General features: G+C 50.2%; 1 protein-coding gene across 1 annotated transcript in view; it reads left to right on the forward strand.

Moving 5' to 3' along the window:
* Positions 1–18,678, forward strand: part of GPR133 (G protein-coupled receptor 133) — a 97,955-nt gene that overhangs the window by 19,094 nt on the left and 60,183 nt on the right. Inside the window, exons 7-10 of the mRNA XM_006874081.1 lie at positions 8,517–8,699; positions 11,731–11,985; positions 14,962–15,026; positions 16,126–16,281. Of these exons, the coding sequence (XP_006874143.1) occupies positions 8,517–8,699; positions 11,731–11,985; positions 14,962–15,026; positions 16,126–16,281 (659 nt within the window). The remainder of the gene's footprint in view (positions 1–8,516; positions 8,700–11,730; positions 11,986–14,961; positions 15,027–16,125; positions 16,282–18,678) is intronic.

The raw sequence follows: 18,678 nt of genomic DNA on the forward strand, positions 1-18,678 counted from the left end.
ATACAGACCACACATAGACACACATACCACATACAGAGCACACACAGAACACACATCTACACATGCCACACAGAGAGACACTCATACCACATACACACACACACAAAGACATACATACCACACAGAGACATACAGACCACACATAGACACAGATACCACATACAGAGCACACACAGAACACACATCTACACATGCCACGCAGAGAGACACTCATACTACATACAGACACACACAGAGACACACATACCACACAGAGACACACATACCACATACAGAACACACATCTACACATGCCACACAGAGAGACACTCATACCACATACAGACACACACAAAGACACACATAACACACAGAGACATACAGACCACACATGGACACACATACCACATACAGAACACACACAGAACACACATCTACACATGCCACATAGAGAGACACTCATACCACATACAGACACACACAAAGACACACAAACCACAGAGAGACACACACACCACATACAGACACACAGAGACACACATACCACACAGAGACACACATACCACACAGAGACACACATACCACATACAGAACACACACAGAACACACATCTACACATGCCACACAGAGACACTCATACCACATACAGACACACACAAAGACACACAAACCACAGAGAGAGACACACACCACATACAGACAGACACACATACCACACAGAGACATACAGACCACACATAGACACACATACCACACAGAGACACACCAACACATACAGACACACACAGAGACACATGTACCACACAGAGACACAGACACCACATACAGACACACATAAACACACATACCACACAGAGACACACATACCACATACAGACCACACAAAGACACACATACCACATACAGACACACACATACTACACAGAGACACACACAACACATACAGACACACACAGAGACACAGACACCACATACAGACACACACATAAACACACATACCACACAGAGACATGCATACCACATACAGACCACACATAGACACACATACCATATACACACACACACATAGACACACATACCACATACAGACATGCATACCACATACTACACAGAGACACACACAACACATACAGACACACACAGAGACACATGTACCACACGGAGACACAGACAGCACATACACACACACACACACATAAACACACATACCACACAGAGACATACAGACCACATACAGACCACACATAGACACACATACCACATACAGACACACACATAGACACACATACCACATACAGACACACATACTACACAGAGACACACACAACACATACAGACACACACAGAGACACACGTACCACACAGAGACACAGACAACACATACAGACACACAGAGACACATACACCACACAGAGACAAACTCCACATACAGATACACGTACCACACAGAGACACATGTATCACATACACACTCTGTCCCCAGCTCTTCTTCCTTGGTGGCAGTAAGTCCTCTGATCTCTGCTCACTTGTTTGGTCCCTTTTATATCTCACAAGAGATGGACTCAAGACACAGAGTAATCCTTCAGATTGTCTCTTGCTGCATTCCCATCATACAGGCGAGGATGTAAGATAATGACATCAGATCACAGAATGGGGAATCATTACATAATAATGAGAGTCAGAGCCTGCCAAGGTGACTCAGTTTTTGAGGGGGGCAGGGAGAGGGATACAATTCAGTCCATAGGAATCATCTTGCACAGATATGAGATCAAAATATTTGATCTTGCAAAGGAGTAATTTTTAAAACTCTGTACAGAGCAGGCATGGCGCCGTCAATCAGGGCTTGCGCGTTCTGCGGTGTCGGTGGGAGGACAGAGGTGCTGTGCTGGACTTGGGGCCACTCCTGGCTCTGGGGTCGGGGCACAAGCTGCTGTTTACACCTTTCAGACCTGTTGAGAGTTTCTGGGCAGACTATTCACGGACGAGGCATTGGGGCTCAAGTCCTTTGAATTGGTGTGTGTGTGTGTGTCTGTATGTCCGTATGTGGTATGTGTGTCTGTGTGCATGTCTGTGTGCCTGTATGTATGGTGTTTATGTACCTGTGTGTGTGTCTGGGTGTATCTCTCTGCGTGTCTATGTTTGTATGTCTGTGTCCATCTGTGCCTGTGTGCATGTGTGTTGTTTGCCTGTCAGTATGTAACTTGCTCCCTAGTGTCTGCCTCAGACCGGGGGTATACGGACTGTGCTAACAGTTTCTGGGAAGTTGTTCTCTGCGCTCCAAGCAGCTCCAAGGCTCCAGGCTCCCTTGGTCAGGGCCCCGTGTAGGGTTTCTGAGGAGCAGCTGACCTTGGGGTTAGCAATCCAGTGCTGATCCTACAGCACCAGGTTCCCGTATTCTAGGAGAATGAAAATGGTCATTCCTAGGGACAAAGGGGGAGAGAGTGGTGGTTCTGTGGAGAAGCCCCACCTTCCACATGGGAGACCTGGGTTCGATTCTCAGCCAGTGCTCTTTGCGGGCAGCCACCACCTGTCTGACAGTGGAGGACTGATGCTGAGCAAACTAGGAAGGCGTAGGAAGAAAGGCCTGGGGATCTGCTTAGGAAGACCAGTTCCTGGAAGCCCTGTGACTGCATGTCCGTGAACTACGGCAGCTGGCGAGGGGAAGAGTTTAAGGAAAGACTGGTGTGAATGCTGTAAAAGTTTTCCTGGCCATCAAACGGCCTTAACCTAGTGGGTGAAAGATCCGGGACACGTGGACTGCATCCCGATATGGACAAAGGCTTCACAGGACTACGTGGAAGGAAATCTTCTAGACTTTGCGGAGCCCCGGACTCCTGGGCCCCGGCAGGCATACACACGCATAGTCATTTCTTGACGTGGAAACCAGTCCTGGCTCAGTGCAGAGGCTGTGTGCACGGCGGGCAGCCCCATGCCGTCCTCTCTCCTGACCTCAGGACAGCGGGGCATCTCCAAGTGGCCCTGGCCTGCAGTGGTTTACCTCACATGAGTGCAATGGCCAAGCCCAGTGCCCAGTAATGGGTGCTGTGGTGGGACCCCAGACCTGTGCAGCCTCTCACTGACCAGCTGCTGCTTGCTCGGCAGACTCGAGTTAACGTGACTGCACCAATCTTGCCTCATTAGCCTCATAAGTCAACCCCAAACCCACGATTATGAAATTGATTCCTTTCGGGATGACCTTGGAAGACAGAGCAGAGCTGCCCACAGAGGGTCTCCAGACTGCCGCATCGTTGTCCCACCTGTGCCACCAAGGCTCTGTGCTCCCTGTGACCTCCCTATGTGGAACTGGTTTGATTCTCCTGACAACACTAAACCAGATTTAGCACCAAATGCACCAAATTGACCGCCATTGAGTCGATCCCAACTCAGAGCGTCCTCAGAGGACAGAGCCTAATGGCTCCTGTAAATCGGCTCCAGACAGCCTCATCCTTCCCCGAGGAGCAGCTGGAGGGTTGGAACCACCTACCTTGTAGTTAGTAGGCAAACACTTAACCCACATGCCACCAGGGCCCCATTCGGTAATGTCATCAGATCACAAAATGGAGGGCCCAGACGAGTGGACGCCTGTTTCCTGGGTGTAACACATGCATTCCTTTGGAAAATAGGAAATTGTCACATAAAAATATAGAGTTCTAGTTTCTCTTGAGAAATCCCTTGTGATTCTAATTGTCTGGTGCCAAACAGCGGCATGTGTGGCTTGTGTATGACTGGGATGCTGGAAGCTGTGCCATTGGTATTTCAAATATCAGTAATGTCACCCATGGTGGGCTGATTCCAGTGAAACTTCCAGACTGAGACTAAGAAGAAAGTCCTGGTGGTCTTCTGAAAACTAGCCAATGAAACCCCTATGGCCCACAACAGAATATTGCCCTGTGCAGGACTGAAGGTGTGCCCCTGAGATTGGAACACTCAGCACACAGTGGCCATAACGGTGATTTGCACACGACAGCAAACATGGAGAGGGCACAGGACCGGGACGTTTTCTCCTAGTGGACACTGTCTCCTCCATGCAGTGCGGCCCTCGCCAGGCTTCACAAGCCTCTTCAACTTCCTGCCCATTGGCTCAGCGTGGTCTTCAGAGCCAGGTCTGACCCGCTCTGCCGTCTAACCTTGCCTGTAGATGGGATGGTAAGCATGCCATCATGGTGGTGAGTGGTTGTGAGGAGCTAACACAGCCTGGCAGTGGCTGTCCACCTATTGGTCGATTCCTGGTGACCTCCTTCCCCCGCCTCGCCACCCACTCACAACATGACCCCTGAGACAGATGAAGGCGGTGGAACTCGATCCCATAATGACCCACAGCTGTTAGCTTCCTCCTGCATGTTGACTGGGTGGACAGCGAGACTTGTCCTAGGACTTCGGGCATAGCATCAGGAGGGACCAGTCCCTGAAGTACATCATGCTTGGTAAAGTGAGGGGTTCAGCAAAAAAGAGACCCCCAGCCAGATGGATTTTTAGGTAGTGTATCTAAAAAAGAAAAAACTAAGTTGTTGATTCTGACTCACCTGCTCACGGTGCCCCCATGTATGTCAGAATTGAACTGGGCTCCACAGGGTTGCCAAGGGCAGATTTTTCAGAAGTACATCACCAAGTCTTTCTTCCAACATAATATGCCTCTGGGTGGACTTGAACCTCCAACAGTCCGGCGAGCAGCCCAGTGCATTAGCTGCCGAGCCAGCTCTGCTCAAAGGGCCCTATGGAACAGGGCAAGACTGGCCCATCAGATTCCCAAGGCTGCCAACATTACAAGAGCAGACTGCCCCAGCTCTCTTCCATGGAGCAGTTGGTGAGTCCAAGCCACCAATGCAGTGGTTAGCAGTCCAGCGCTTTACCACCGTGCCAACAGGGCTCCTTAAGTAAGACACAAACCAAGCCATGGCCATCGAGGCAGCTCTGACTCACAGCGACCTGTACAGGGTTGCCGAGGAGCGGCTGGTGAGTTTGAACTGTTGACCTTGTGGTTAGCAGTCCAGTGCTTGATCCTCAGGGTGACACCAGGACTTCCTTGGTGGTGGTGGTAGTGGTTAGGTTCTGCCTCTCAGTAACCCTGAGTAGGATTTCTGAGCCTGTCAAGCTTCACAGAAGCAGAAAGCCTCATCACTCTCCCACGGAGTGGCTGGTAGACTCGAACTGCTGATCCTGCGGTTAGCAGCCCAACTTGTAACCCACTATGCTACCAAAGCTCTAAGGACCACATTTGTTGTTAAGTTCTGTTGAGTTGGTTCCGATTCATAGCGATCTTTATAGGGTTTCCTAGGAGTGGCTGGTGAGTTTGGACCACCAACCTTATGGTTCAAACTGACCTTGGGGTCCAGCGCTTTATCCCACAGGGCCACTCCAGGACTCCAGGAGCCCATCAGGTCTCTAAAATAATATGCACCTAACCAAACCCATGGCCATCAAGGTGGTTCTGACTCAACGGTGAGCCTAGAAAAACTTAGCAACTTCAGCACCGATAGCTGCGCATTAACTGAAAACAGTTCTTCACAAAGTCTGTGAAATGGGTTGGCACTGGTGTTAGCAAAGACTTTAGTAGACTAAGGAAAGCCCACGCCTATTGCTGCCAAGTTGGTTCCAGCTCCTAGTGACCCTGGAGGACAGAGTAGAAGCACTCCACAGGGTTTCAGAGGCTGTCACTCTTTACGGGTGTAGGCTGCCTCTCCTTTCTCCCGCGGAGCAGCTGCTGATTAGGGTGCAATCTACACCAGACCCTGGGGATGTTTAGGCTGCCTGGCTGCCAGGGACACAGGGTTCACATTTAGTTTTCTCCGTGGGTGGTGTCCCAGGGCGGTGCAAACAGTACAGCTGTTCTTCAAAAGGTTGGCGGTTGGAGTTTACCCCAAGACACCTTGGATTCAAGGCCTTGGGGACTTATCGTTACTGGAGTAACAGGAAGTCAGGAGAGCCTGTCCTGTGTTGAGTCTGAAGTTGAGGAAACCATCCGGGAGAGGACTGAGCCCCAACCCAGAGGCACCTGGGAAGAAAGAGCTGGTAATCCACTTCTACAAAATCAGCTACTAACAACTCGATGAAGCGCAGTGTAACTTTCACACACATGGGGGAGCCGTGTGTGAAACTTTTTTTTTGGTTTTGTTTTACTGTTTTACGTAAAATTTTCTTGGGAAACAACCGGAAGACCACAGGGTAGATATAGAATTGTTAACTTTTAAAAATGTGTGGGTAGAATCTGCCACAACCACCACGGCTGCGCTGCAGTGTGAGGTCTTGAGAAATACCACTGGTACTGGTGGTGGTTATGTGCCGTGGAGTCGGTTCTGACTCAGAGTGACCCTGTTCAGGGTTTCTGAGGCTGTAAATCTTTACAGGAGCAGAAAGCCTCATCTTTCTTCGGAACTGCTGGTAGTTTCGAACCCAATTTGTAACCACTACGTTACCAGAGCTCCTTGAGAAATGTCATTAGAGTCTCCCAGGCTTGGCCCTGCGTGGGAGGAGTTGGAACTTCTCATAACCCGCCAGGTCCACATCAATCTCCCTTTTGTTTTCACGGAGCCCGAAGCAGCATCGCTCTGAGGGCAAGGGCTGGGTGCCTCTTCCAGGGAGGAGAGCAGTGCCCTTGGATGCTGAGGGCCGGCCACTGGGTATCCAGGCCTGTCAGAGGCTAGGCAGAGGATGGCAGCCCCCCAGCCTCCCTCTGCCCCACTCTGTGCTCTTGGGGGCGTGCCTGGTGGCAAGTCTGGTTTGGGGGCTCAGACTGCAGAGCTTCCCTGAAGAGGCTGGCCTGGATGGAAGCCCCCTCAGGACCCTGGAACTGTGGGGTTGCAATCACTAGACAGGAGTCCTGGTGTGGCGCTGTATTGAGGTACTGGTCTGCTAACTGGAAGGTGGGCAGTTCAAACCCATCCAGCAGCTGTGTGCAAAGGCATTTCTACTCTGCACTCTAGGTCGCTGTGAGTCGGGATCCACTGGATTGGCAGTGGGCTTGCTTTCTGAGCTTGCTCAGTAGTGCGGTGGTTAAGTGTTTGGTAACTAACTAGGAGGTCGGCCATGTGAACCCACCAGTTGCTCAACAGCAGAAAGAACAATCCGTGCCCAGCTCTGCCCAGAGATTTCCATGTTATCCCCCTCCTTCCTGGGCAGAAAGACACTTGGCCTCAACAGGCCATCTCAAACGGATAAAAGAACTATTTCAGTGCAGCAAAGTTTTTGGAAACCATCATCTCTGAATCCTCCCAGGATTTTGTTTCATAACACACATTTCACAACCTGCTGTGTTCATTTCTCTGTGAAATGAACATTTCGGAGAGCGGGGAGGCACACCAGAGGGCTGCTGAGGCTCTGTTCTGGAAGTCGAGCCCCAAGAGCCTGGGGTAGGTGGGCCGTGGGGAGATCCGCAGACTCGCCGCTGGCTGGGGTGTGAGTCAGCAGAGCTGGCCACTCCTCACGTCTTTCCTGGAGTGACCCAGATCATGGGGTACCCTCAAGGCCTGTCTGCTTCTCAGCCACCCCAAGGACACACCCTGTGAAAAGGGGTCCTGACTTGTAGCCTCTCGAAGCTGAGAAAGGACCCGGTATCACATGATTATTTGAGGTCTCTCAAAGACAGGAAATGGGGACATTCTAAACCATGTTATGTTCTACCTGTGTATACCTGGGGGCTTTAGAAACTTTGTGAGAAATAGAACAAAAAGGTAATATTTCCCCCTAAACGTTTGGAGTCCCTTCATATTAAAGCCACCCGGGCCTTGGACTCACAAAGCCCTAGGTTGCCCTATGGCTGTGGCTGTCCGAGACACTCACAGGACTGACGTTCCAGTGAGGGAAGTGCTGGAGCATGAGGTATCTTCCCTCAGGGCTGAGGAGTGTTTGTCCACGACAGTGCCTGCAAGCACGGCCAATGAGGGGCCACATGTGTATGCAAGGCCGGGCCCAGGGGTGGCTTTGCACAACTCTTCTCATCCCCCAGTTCTCTCCTCTCAGGATGGAAACCAGGGGGAGGCCAGGCAGCTGGCAGCCTTACTTTCCAGCTTTCCCACAGAGTGACTGGCTTAGCCGGCACACATGCACACATGCAAACACAGTACACACACACATGCAGGGGTACACATAGTACACACACACACACAGTCCAAGAGACAGGCCCTCTTGGGAGTCTGGCCACATGCACGCAGTTCATCAGAGGGATGGTAAGCATGTCCCTTGAGGCATGCATGGCGTGCAGACAGCTGGAGAAAATCCGAGACCCAACACCAGTGGTGGTACAATGGGTAAGAGCTGAGTGCTAACCAAAAGGTAGGCAGTTTGATCCCACCAGCTGATGAAGACACACATGGCAGGCTGCTTCTCTCAAATGCTGCAGCCTTGGGTGCGCCCCGATGGCATAGACCCACTCCATCCTGCAGGGCTGCTCTGAGACAGAACCAGCTTCATGACACTTTAGATTTGGGGTTTCAGGACGCACATTGCTTTTACAGGAGAAAAGAGTTGCTTTTTCAGTGGAAAGTAAAGGCAGAGAGCTGCCCCTGGTCATGGGTGACTGAGCTATGTCCATCTCTCCTCAGGGGTCACGTTCTCCTTTTTCTGGAAGACACAGGATGGAGAACAGTCCAGGCCCATGCCCTCCGCCTACGGGGGCCAGGTGGTCTCCAACGGCTTCAAGGTCTGCTCCAGCGGCGGCGAAGGCTCCGTGGAGCTGTACACACGGGAGAACTCCATGACATGGGCGGCCACCTTCAGCCCCCCAGGTGAGCCCACCCTGCTGAGGGAGCCAGGGAGCATGCCTGAAGGAAGGGAGTGGGTTGTCCTCCAGAGGGTGCTCAGTGTCCCAGCGCTTTCTTCTGAGGGGCTGCTGGGAGGCCGGTGGAGGTCAGATGACCAGGTGACTTGGCTGCACTGGGCCTTGGTTTCCCCATCCATGAGGCAGGCATGACATCAGTTGTATCTCCCTAGCAGTTCTGAGGAAATGAAGTTCTTGTTTCTCCTCCACGTCTTCCTCCTTCTCTCTTCTCCCTCCCTCTGCTCATCCTTTTCCTTGCTCCCTCCTTCTTTCTGGAGGTGCAGGAGCTGGGCGGGTGGTGCTGGGAGAGGACGGTGCCAGGGGGCCACAGGCTGGCTTGGGGGAGTATGGGGTGTTGAGGTGCGTTGACCACGTGCTTAATCTTAATGCCCTCGGCAGATGTTTTACAAATGGAAGGTTTGTGGCAGCTCTGCACTCAGCGAGTCTGTGGACGCCATTCCCCCAGCATGCGTGCTACTGCGTGTCTCTACGTGACATGCTGGGTGTTCTCAGGAAGCTTCAGACTTTTTCCTCATGTGGCTGCAGACTTCACAGATGGCAGCAAAGTGTCAACATCACTGTTATATATATGCTCTGGGTTACCAAACAGTGCTGCTGGCTCACTTAAGATGAGATTCGCTTTACTGCCCTGGTCTGGAGGCAAACCCACCATATCTCCGAGGTCTGCCTGTACTTGTATTTAATGATTTAAGGAAACTCCACCATCTGGCCCATTGCAGAGAGGCAGCCGGACCTAGCTGTTTAAACCCCAAACTCCAAGCTCTGACACTGTCTGACTCGGGTCCAATCCCAACAGTGGCGTGTGCTCATTCTGTGAACATGGACACAGATCATCTCTCTGTTCATTGTCCTTATTCGTAATATCCGGGTAACAACAGTGTTACTTAGGAGGGTTACTGTTTGAATTCAGGGAGCTACTGCTGCTCATTGAAATTCACCCAGTGGCTCTGTGGGCAAAAGATCCACTGATAGGGTTCTGAAAAAAAAAAGAGAAAAGATATCCTAGAAAATCCTCATTGTCGTGGTGAGCAAGAGTTGGAGCCCACTCCATAGCACCAACTACAGTGCACATGAAGACCCCAGGAACTGTCCGAGCTGTGCTGAACACATGTGCTCCTCTTCTGTTGGGGCTCCTGACCAGCTGTGCCCACCTCTTTGAGCGGTGACGAGTCTCGGTCTCGCACATCTGTGTCTCCCACCCTGTGCCGGGCTATCCGCACCTAGTCCATACTCTTACCACGTTCCTGCTGCTATCACAGCGCCTGCGTAACAATCTTATCTCTCAGATTCTTGGCGCTGGCAGCCCAGACGCAGCACCAGACACTGGGAGGGCCCAAGAACAGGTTTCGGGCGAATGTCTGAGGGCTGCTATTTTCCTACCCAGAAAAAACCGGGGAGAACTGTAAACACTTTTGCCTGGCAACATGATCTCTGTTTCTACGTCGGAGAGTTTTGTTATTCTTGCTGTGAAGCACCCGGGCAGGAATACTCTGGGCCTAGTTAGGATTCAAGAGTTCCCCAGAGACTCAGGACTGTTAGAAGTTTGCGCAACCCCGGGGCAAGAACCTGATGTAACTGTTGGTGATCTGATCTTGCCCCCAGTGGGCTGGTCCGCTCCTTCTAGCAGAGGCTGCTAGGCTGTCTGAACACAAACACTTGCTAAACACAGTGGGGTCCTTTGTGGGGCCATTGGCCAGCTGTGGGAGTCTGGACAAAGTTCCTCCCATGGATGAGAAAGACGAGAACAACAAGGTGGCTCCCCAAGGAGACTGTCAGTGAGGTGGGAGGCTGGCCACACCTGGTACTATCCACGGTCACCTTTTCTGCCTGAGAGCAGAGGCCAGCTCCAGGGAGCTCCAGTCACAGTAGATTTACTGCCTTCGCCCGGGTGGTGCTGCGAATGGTCCAGAGTCAGCTCAGACCACTCGTGTTGATTCCCTTTTCCATGACAAAGCACAGGCAACACGGGACTTTGTCTCTCCTGGCAATGACAGGAGACTGACAGGGGCCACCCCGCTTCACATCCATGGGCAGCACAGAGACCACGTTACTCCGTCCTCCACTTCTCTGTTGTGGGTGTGTTGTGCCCCTGCAAGTGGGTTCACTGTCCAATGGTGGGCACCACCAGACATGGCCTCTGCTGGTCAGTGGTCAGGCTGCGGCTACCAGATTCAGTTGGTAGCACACTCGTAACTGCTCGTAAGGACTGAGGGATGGGCACCTGAAACCCCAACTCCATTGCTGTTGAGTCAGCTCTGACTTATGGTGACCCCTCTGTAACAGAGCACAGCTGCCCCATGTGTCTTCTACTTGAAGTGTTTGTACAATCAACCTGCCATCTCTTCTTCTACAGGGCCACTGCCAGCCTTTAGAATAGTTGTTGTTAGCTGTTGAGTTGAATCCAACTCATAGTAACCACTGGTATAAGAAAACACAACACCAGCCAACCCTGCGTCCTTCTCACAACCACTGCTGTGTTTGAGCCTGTTTTGCTGCCACCGTGTCCATCCATCTCATTGGGGGTCTTCCTTTTTTTGCTGACCATCCACTTCACCAAGCACGATGTCCTTCTCCAGGACTGGTCCCTCTTGACAGTGACAAGTGTCACTCTCCTCCCTTCTAAGGAATATTCTGGCTGTACTTCTTCCAAACCTGATCGGTGCACACCTCTGGCAGTCTGCATTCTTCAACAGAACCATAATTCAAATGCATCCGTTTTTCTCCAGTCTCCCTCACTATTGGTCCAGCCAGCTCTCATGTGGAGATAAGGTGACTGGAAACACCATGGCTTGGGTCAGGCACACCCTAGTCCTCAGTGAACTCTTGCTTTTTAGGTCAGTGGTCAACTGCAGACAGTTTAACCACCTGAGGTGCAGGTGAGCTGAAGGCAGTTTCCTTCCTGTGTCCACGAGGACTGAGGATGGGCAAGCTCATGCCAGGCCCTGGAACCACGTGTGCTAGGGCGTTCTCTCTTCCAGGCCGCTACTGGACGCACGTGCTGTTCACATGGAAGTCCAAGGAGGGCCTGAAGGTGTACGTCAACGGGACCTTGAGTACCTCTGACCCCAGTGGGAAGGTGTCCCACACCTATGGGGACCCCAATGCCAACCTGGTGATTGGGGAGGCGCCAGACCAGATCAAGCGCTACGAGAATGGAGCATTCGACGAGTTCATCATCTGGGAGCGGGCACTGACTCCATATGAGGTCTCCATGTACTTCACAGCCGCCGTCGGTCAGTGAGTGTGGTGGGGTGGAGGGGGTGAGGGATGGGGTGCTCACTGCTCACCCAGGCATCTCCTTGTCCTCTACCACCTCCCAGCAGACAGCAGCCAACATCCCTATAAAACCGGCTGCTGTAGAATCTGTTCCATTCCATGGAAACCCTACAGGCCAGCATAGGAAGGGCCCCTAGGGTTTCTGAGATGATAAATCTTTACACGAGCAGATGAGCAGGTCTTTTCTCCCGTGGAGTTGTGTGTGGGTTTGAACTGCTGACCTTTCAGTTAATAGCCGAACACTTTAACCACTGTTGTATCAGTGCCCCTTGGTGGTGATGGTGCTGTGCTGTGGAGTCAGTTCCCGCATAGGGTTTCTGAGGCTGTAAATCTTTACAGGAGCAGAAAGCCTCATGTTTCTCCCATGCAACCGCCAGTTTTGAACTGCTGACCTTGTGGTTAGCCTGACTCGTAACCACTACACTACCAGAGCTCCTTCATGCCCCTCAATCTCATCTATAAACCAAACCCAACTCACTGGCATCGAGTCAACCCTAAGCCACACTAACCCCAAAGTAAAGCCGCCGTCACACAGGGTTTCCAATGGTGTCGTGCTGGGACACTGTAGGAAACCACGTACTGGTCGGCGCTTGAAATCCACCGGCTGCTCCTTGGGAACTCTATAGAGGGTCACCATGAGTTGGAGCTGACGCAACAGTGCTTAACAACAACAACAACAACACACAACAACAATAACAACACAACACCAACACAACACAACAATAACAATAACAATGCAACAACACAACACCACAATACTAACAACACAACACTAACAACACACTAACACAATACAACACAATAACCATAACGAAACAACACAACACAACACCAACACAACACAACAGTAACAATAACAATGCAACAACACAACACCACAATACTAACAACACAACACTAACAACACACTAACACAATACAACACAACAACACAACACAATAACAATAACGAAACAACACAACACAACACAACTATACAACACAACACAATAACACAACACAATACAATAACAACACAACACTAACAACACAACACAACAATAATACAACAATAACACCAACAACACACAATAACAACACAACAATAACAGGCCTTACAGATGCAGATACCTCACCTTTCTGCATGGGGTAGCTGGTTGGAACTTGGCCTTTCAGCAAACACATTCCCCACTGCACCACCACGGCTCCTTAATGAACCAATCAATGACGTCCTTTCTGGAAGGCTGGTGACCCCTCCCCCCCCAGGCCAGTAGAGGACCACTGCGGATGTGCCCCATGTGCGCGAGGGCCTCCACACAGCAGGAACTTGTCACATCCCACCCCCACCACGTCCACTGCAGACTTTGGGTACATGTGGGTTTTTTTTAATTGACATAAAATTTCCACAAAATAAAATTAATGTTTTGTTTTCCCTCTATTCACACTCACCGTTTTGATTTCGTTTTTTATTTAACTCCATGGATCTTACAAATTTGTTCAATTTCTTCCATACCCCAAATTCTAGTTCCTAATAGTTGTTGTTAAGTGCCGTCGAGTCGGTTCTGACCCATAGCGACCCTAAACAGGATTTCCAAGGCTGTAAATCTTTACGGGAGCAGAAAACCTCATCTTTCTCCCGCGGAGCAGCTGAGAGTTTTGAACTGCTGAGCTTGTGGTTCACAGCCCGATTCGTAACCACTACGCTATCAGAGCTCCTTATAGTATATGCATGAATATATGCAGAAAGGTTTCAGAACCATAATGTGGTAACATTGTGAATAATGGCTACTCTTTAAAACATTTTTGTTGTTATTGCTACTTTTGCTTCCCCACCCCCCCCTTTAAAGTCCATCCCAGTAAGAAAGTGTAATCAAGTGTTGTTGTTAAGCACTGTCGAGTTGGTTCCCACTCATAGCAAAACTGTATAGGGTTTCCAAGGAGTAGGCGGTGGGTTTGAGCTATCCAGTTATGGCCTCAGAATCACACAAAATCGTGATTTCTGTTCAGCCATGTCCCAGCCTTGATATCAGCAAGCCCATGTTGGCTCTTCTTTCTGTTTTGAATGATTGCCTTTTCAAAATGTAGCTAGAGTGAAAGGAACTATTTTAAAGTGTGCAGTTGCGCAACATTCTGCATACTCACACCCTACACACCCACGGCTTCGATCTCATTCCAGAACATTCTCATCATCCCATAAGGAGGCCCCTTGCCCGTTAACGTTCGTTGCTGCTCCCCTCTCTCCGGCCCCTGGCAACCACTAACCCACTTCTCCTCTCCAAAAATTTGCTTGTTCTGAGCATTCCATGTAAATGGAGTCTTCAGATCCATTTCCTTCTCTGTGAACACCATCCCTCTCCTAGGGAAAGGAGCCCTGAGGCACACTGGCTAAACACTGGACTGCTAACCCAGACCGGTGATTCAAACCTACCAGTCACTGCTCAGGAGAAGCATGTGGCCGTCAGTCTGTGTCCTTTAAAGATCACGGCATCAGAATCCCCGTGGGTCAGCTCTGCTCTGTCCTACAGGGTTCAGGGTCACTGTGAGTCAGAGCCGAGTCAACAACAGTTGTGGGTCTGTCGGACCCCAGCCTCTCTCCACCATCCACATTATACTCCTAACTCTTCAGGGTGCAATTTCAGCCTATTTCTTCGGGTTCTTTATTTACTTGAAATCCGTAATAGCTTGCATACCATCATCTTTTACCGGATGACTTGCAAGAAGGCTGTTCAAAAGCAGTTTAGAAAATAAATTGAAAAATAATTTGACCTGGGAAAATCTATACAGTCTCCCCATTAAGTTGATTTATTAGGGCCTTTATCTTTCCAGCAAGATTCCTACACAGAACATTCCCGGGTTATCTTTGATGTGTCTAAAGCTGGCATATTTGTAAATACGTTCGGTTGAACAAAAGCAGTCACGTTGTGTCCTGAAGAAAGCAATATTTAATTTTTCAGGGAAGCACGTTGTATCAACTTCAACGATGCCAAGCTTCTTGGTGACGTCCACAGCAGACACCATGGTGAGGACACACATTTTTTCCCTTGATTCCCTCTTGTGGGTGTCTGGAGGAGCTGTGAGGGGAGGGGAAATCCCACTGGACTGTCTGCAGGCCCCCTCTTTGGTGGTGGGGTGTCTGGGAGGCCATAGCCCGCTGGTTCTGAGACTGACTGAGAGCGTCCCCTCCGTCCGTCACCTTGGACGCCTAGAAGGACAAGGAAGACCACTGTCGTGTGACCTGAGGCAGCCTTAGCACAAATCCCACAAGAGGTGGCTGTGAAGAGCAGTAGTTTCGTCTCGCAGGTTTAGAGGTGCCAAGTCCCAATCAGGACGCCCCTTGAAGAGGAGGGCCCCTCCTTGGCCCATAGATGGGTCGGTCCTGCTGGTTTGATAAGACACCACTCAGAAGGGATGAGATTTTGGACCCACTGGAGCCTGGTGTGACCCCATTAATAGAGCAAAGCCAGCCACCCCGCTGCTGCCCACAGGATCCCCACTCTCGGCGACCCTGTAGGACAGAGTAGAACCGTCCCTTACGGTGGCCCCGGCTGCCATTTTTCTGAAAGCAGACTGACTCATCGTTTTTCCCGAGGAGTGTATGTGGGTTTGAACTGCGGACCTTGCGGTGAGCAGCGCTGCGGCACCAGGGTTCTTAAACAACACAGACATTTCCGGTTTCCAGCCCCCGTTCACATGCGCAGCCGCAGCTGTTAGCACTTCCGCCTGTCATTTGGGAGGAATTTATGCAGCCATGAGGAGTGTTCTGGAGCAAAACCTAGCGAGGCAGCTTCCGAGTGGGGGGACAGGGGACTGGCACCCTCAGCCTCTAGAACGAGCGTTTCCGGTCAGAGCACTTCCTGAACTCAGGGGCTTCATCTAGTAGACGGTCCCAGACTCCGGAGCCCGTCTGTTCCCAGCCCGGCCCCTGTGCTTGGTTTCCGGACCGATGGAATGGGAGTCACATGCTCCATCAGGTGACTGTGACGCTGGAACCCTCACGGAAGTGCCCGGATGTAGCAGCTGTTAGTGTTGCGCTGTTGCTGCCTAGGCGAACCCCAGACCCGGGATGGGATGCACTCAGGCCCTTGTTATGGGGAACTCACGCCTCAGGTTCCCTGCAGATGCCCACAGATGCCTACCACCCTATCATCAACAACCTGACGGAGGAGAGGAGGAACTTCCAGAGCCCCGGAGTTGTGCTCAGTTACCTTCAGAACGTGTCTCTGAGCCTCCCGCACAAATCCCTGTCACGGGACACGGCCCGGAATCTCACCGAGGTAAGAGGTGACAGGGTCCCTACAGTAATAAGTATGGCACCATGAGCCGTTCTCCCCACACAGCTCACTGGCGCCCCCTGGAGGCAGGATGGGCCCTTCCAGTCTCCCCTCCAGGCTGTCCTGCCCGCCTGGCCCCTCCATGTGTCCACGGGCCCCACCAGCGGACACTGGAGTCTGCAGGTCCAGCCCACCATCCACAGAGGATGTGCTCCCAGGGGTGACCTTGGAATTCAGTGAGCTTGGTGTTGAGATGACTTCTGCCCCCACGCTCCCTGATACGCCCGAAGCCCAGGTGGATGTGGGCTTGGTGTCTTCTGTCTCACCAGGTGTGTCTGAGACTGGCCCCACAGGGGAGGGCCGAGGGGTCTGCACAGTGAATGGGGGGAAGCCTGTATTCCGTCAGTGTTCAATACATACGGACCATCTATTTGAGTGCTATTGAATATGGGGGTCATGGTGACTTTGAGAGATGGTGCCTGGTACACAGCAGGTGCTTAATGAGTGCTAATGTTCCCTCTGAGTACACTGAGGGAGGTGGGGCTTCATGGCGGCTAGGGTGGAGGTACAGTGAGGTTTGCCATCAGCCATACCACAGAATACCAGGTAAAGCAGATCCATGGCAGAGTTCCAAAACTCGGAACCACAGAGCTATGAATATTTTTAAAGTTTGATGGTTTATAACTAGTGGAACTTGAAGCTGACGTGAGAATTAGCGTACTTTTGAATCTGCCGGGCTCAGAGACCTAGCCGATATGTTGGGCAAGACCAAACGGGGGAGCAGAAACACCACAGAAAAACACTGCGGGAACTTGGAGCAAAGGTGGACAATACACTTTGTTGGTTTTGCTTTGTTATAATTTTCTTTTCTTTTTGTTATCTGGTCATTGGCACCCCCACTGTTTGCGCACCTCCATTCTGGTGACTAGAGGGGGAGCCTGAGCGAGTGGACACCCCACCACCACCACCACTGGTGGGTTCTTCTGGCACTCATGCACACAGATACTCAGCCCAAGAGCAGGCCCTGAACGTTTTTGGGTTTTGTTTTTTAATACGGGAAAGGCTGGGACAGGGTTGTAGAGAGGGAAAAAGAGTTTAAAAATAAAATAGGCCGAAAATTAAATTAAAGCCTGAGGTATAGCATAACAACCAACAGTGGCATCTTGAAATCTCTTAGGCAGCTTTGAAAGCAAGAAGCTCAACAGAGGATATTAAAGTTATACTCATAACATCAGAAAAATGATTATAAAATGTTTCAAAACACTTTACAATGGAGTTGAGAAGAAGTCAGGAAAGTGCTACAGGAAAAATCAACTAAGATAGATATAGCATTGGAAACAATTCAAATCCTACAGAAAGAGGTCCAAATGATCAGCAACAGAATATCAGAAATAGACAATACTTTGAAAGGGCAAAGGAGCAGAATAGAAGAGATGGAAGTCAGAACCAGTGAGCTGGAAGACAAATCTCTCAGTACCACTAAGATAGAAGAAAAAGCAGAAAAAAGGATTTTTAAAAATCTGAAGACGGTCTAAGATTCATGTTGGACAACATGAAGAGGAATAACATAAGATTTATCAGCAGTCCAGAACAAGAAGAATCACACAAGTCCACAGAGGAAATAGTTGAAGAACTGATGGAAGAAAAGTTCTCTAACATCATGAAAACTGAAAAGATAAACATTGGAGAAGCTCAACAAACCCCAGGAAGGATAGACCCCAAATGAAAATCACCGAGACATCATAATCAAGGTCTCCAAAATCGAAGATAAGGAGACACTCCTGAAAGCAGCCAGGGAAAACATAAGTGTCACATACAAAGGCAAGCAAGTCAGATTAAGCTTGGATCTCTTAGCAGAAATGATGCAAGCAAGAAGGCAATGGGTAGACATATATAAAACCCTGAAAGAAGACAATTGCCAACCAAGAATTCTTTATCCAGCAAAGCTATCAATCAAATACGATGGTGTAATCAAAACATTCCAGGATAAATAGAAGCTAAGGGATTTTGCCAAAGCCAACTCTTCGCTACAAAACATCCTAAAGGGAGTTCTGTGGACTGAGAACCAACAAGAACAGACAACAACCAGAGACTGACATGGTGGTAGCACCTTCTAGAACTAAATCGACAGAAGAGTCGAGAATAGAACAAAACTGTAAGAACAAACTCAGAGAAACTGGGAGGTCAGCCTATGATCAAAACAATTATAATGTGAAAGAAGGTAAACACATAGGAAGAGAGATCCAGATGGTGAGAAGGTCAGGTAGATTACAGGATAAAATAGACTGCACTAAATTGAGAGAAAAGTTAATGGACTGTAAGGCAATCTCAAAGAAAATTAACACTTCATAACGAATTGGGCTGTGAACCACAAGGTCAGCAGTTCGAAACTACCAGCTG

This window comes from Chrysochloris asiatica, unplaced genomic scaffold (genome assembly GCF_000296735.1).
Source record: "Chrysochloris asiatica unplaced genomic scaffold, ChrAsi1.0 scaffold00261, whole genome shotgun sequence".
NCBI lineage: Eukaryota > Metazoa > Chordata > Mammalia > Afrosoricida > Chrysochloridae > Chrysochloris > Chrysochloris asiatica.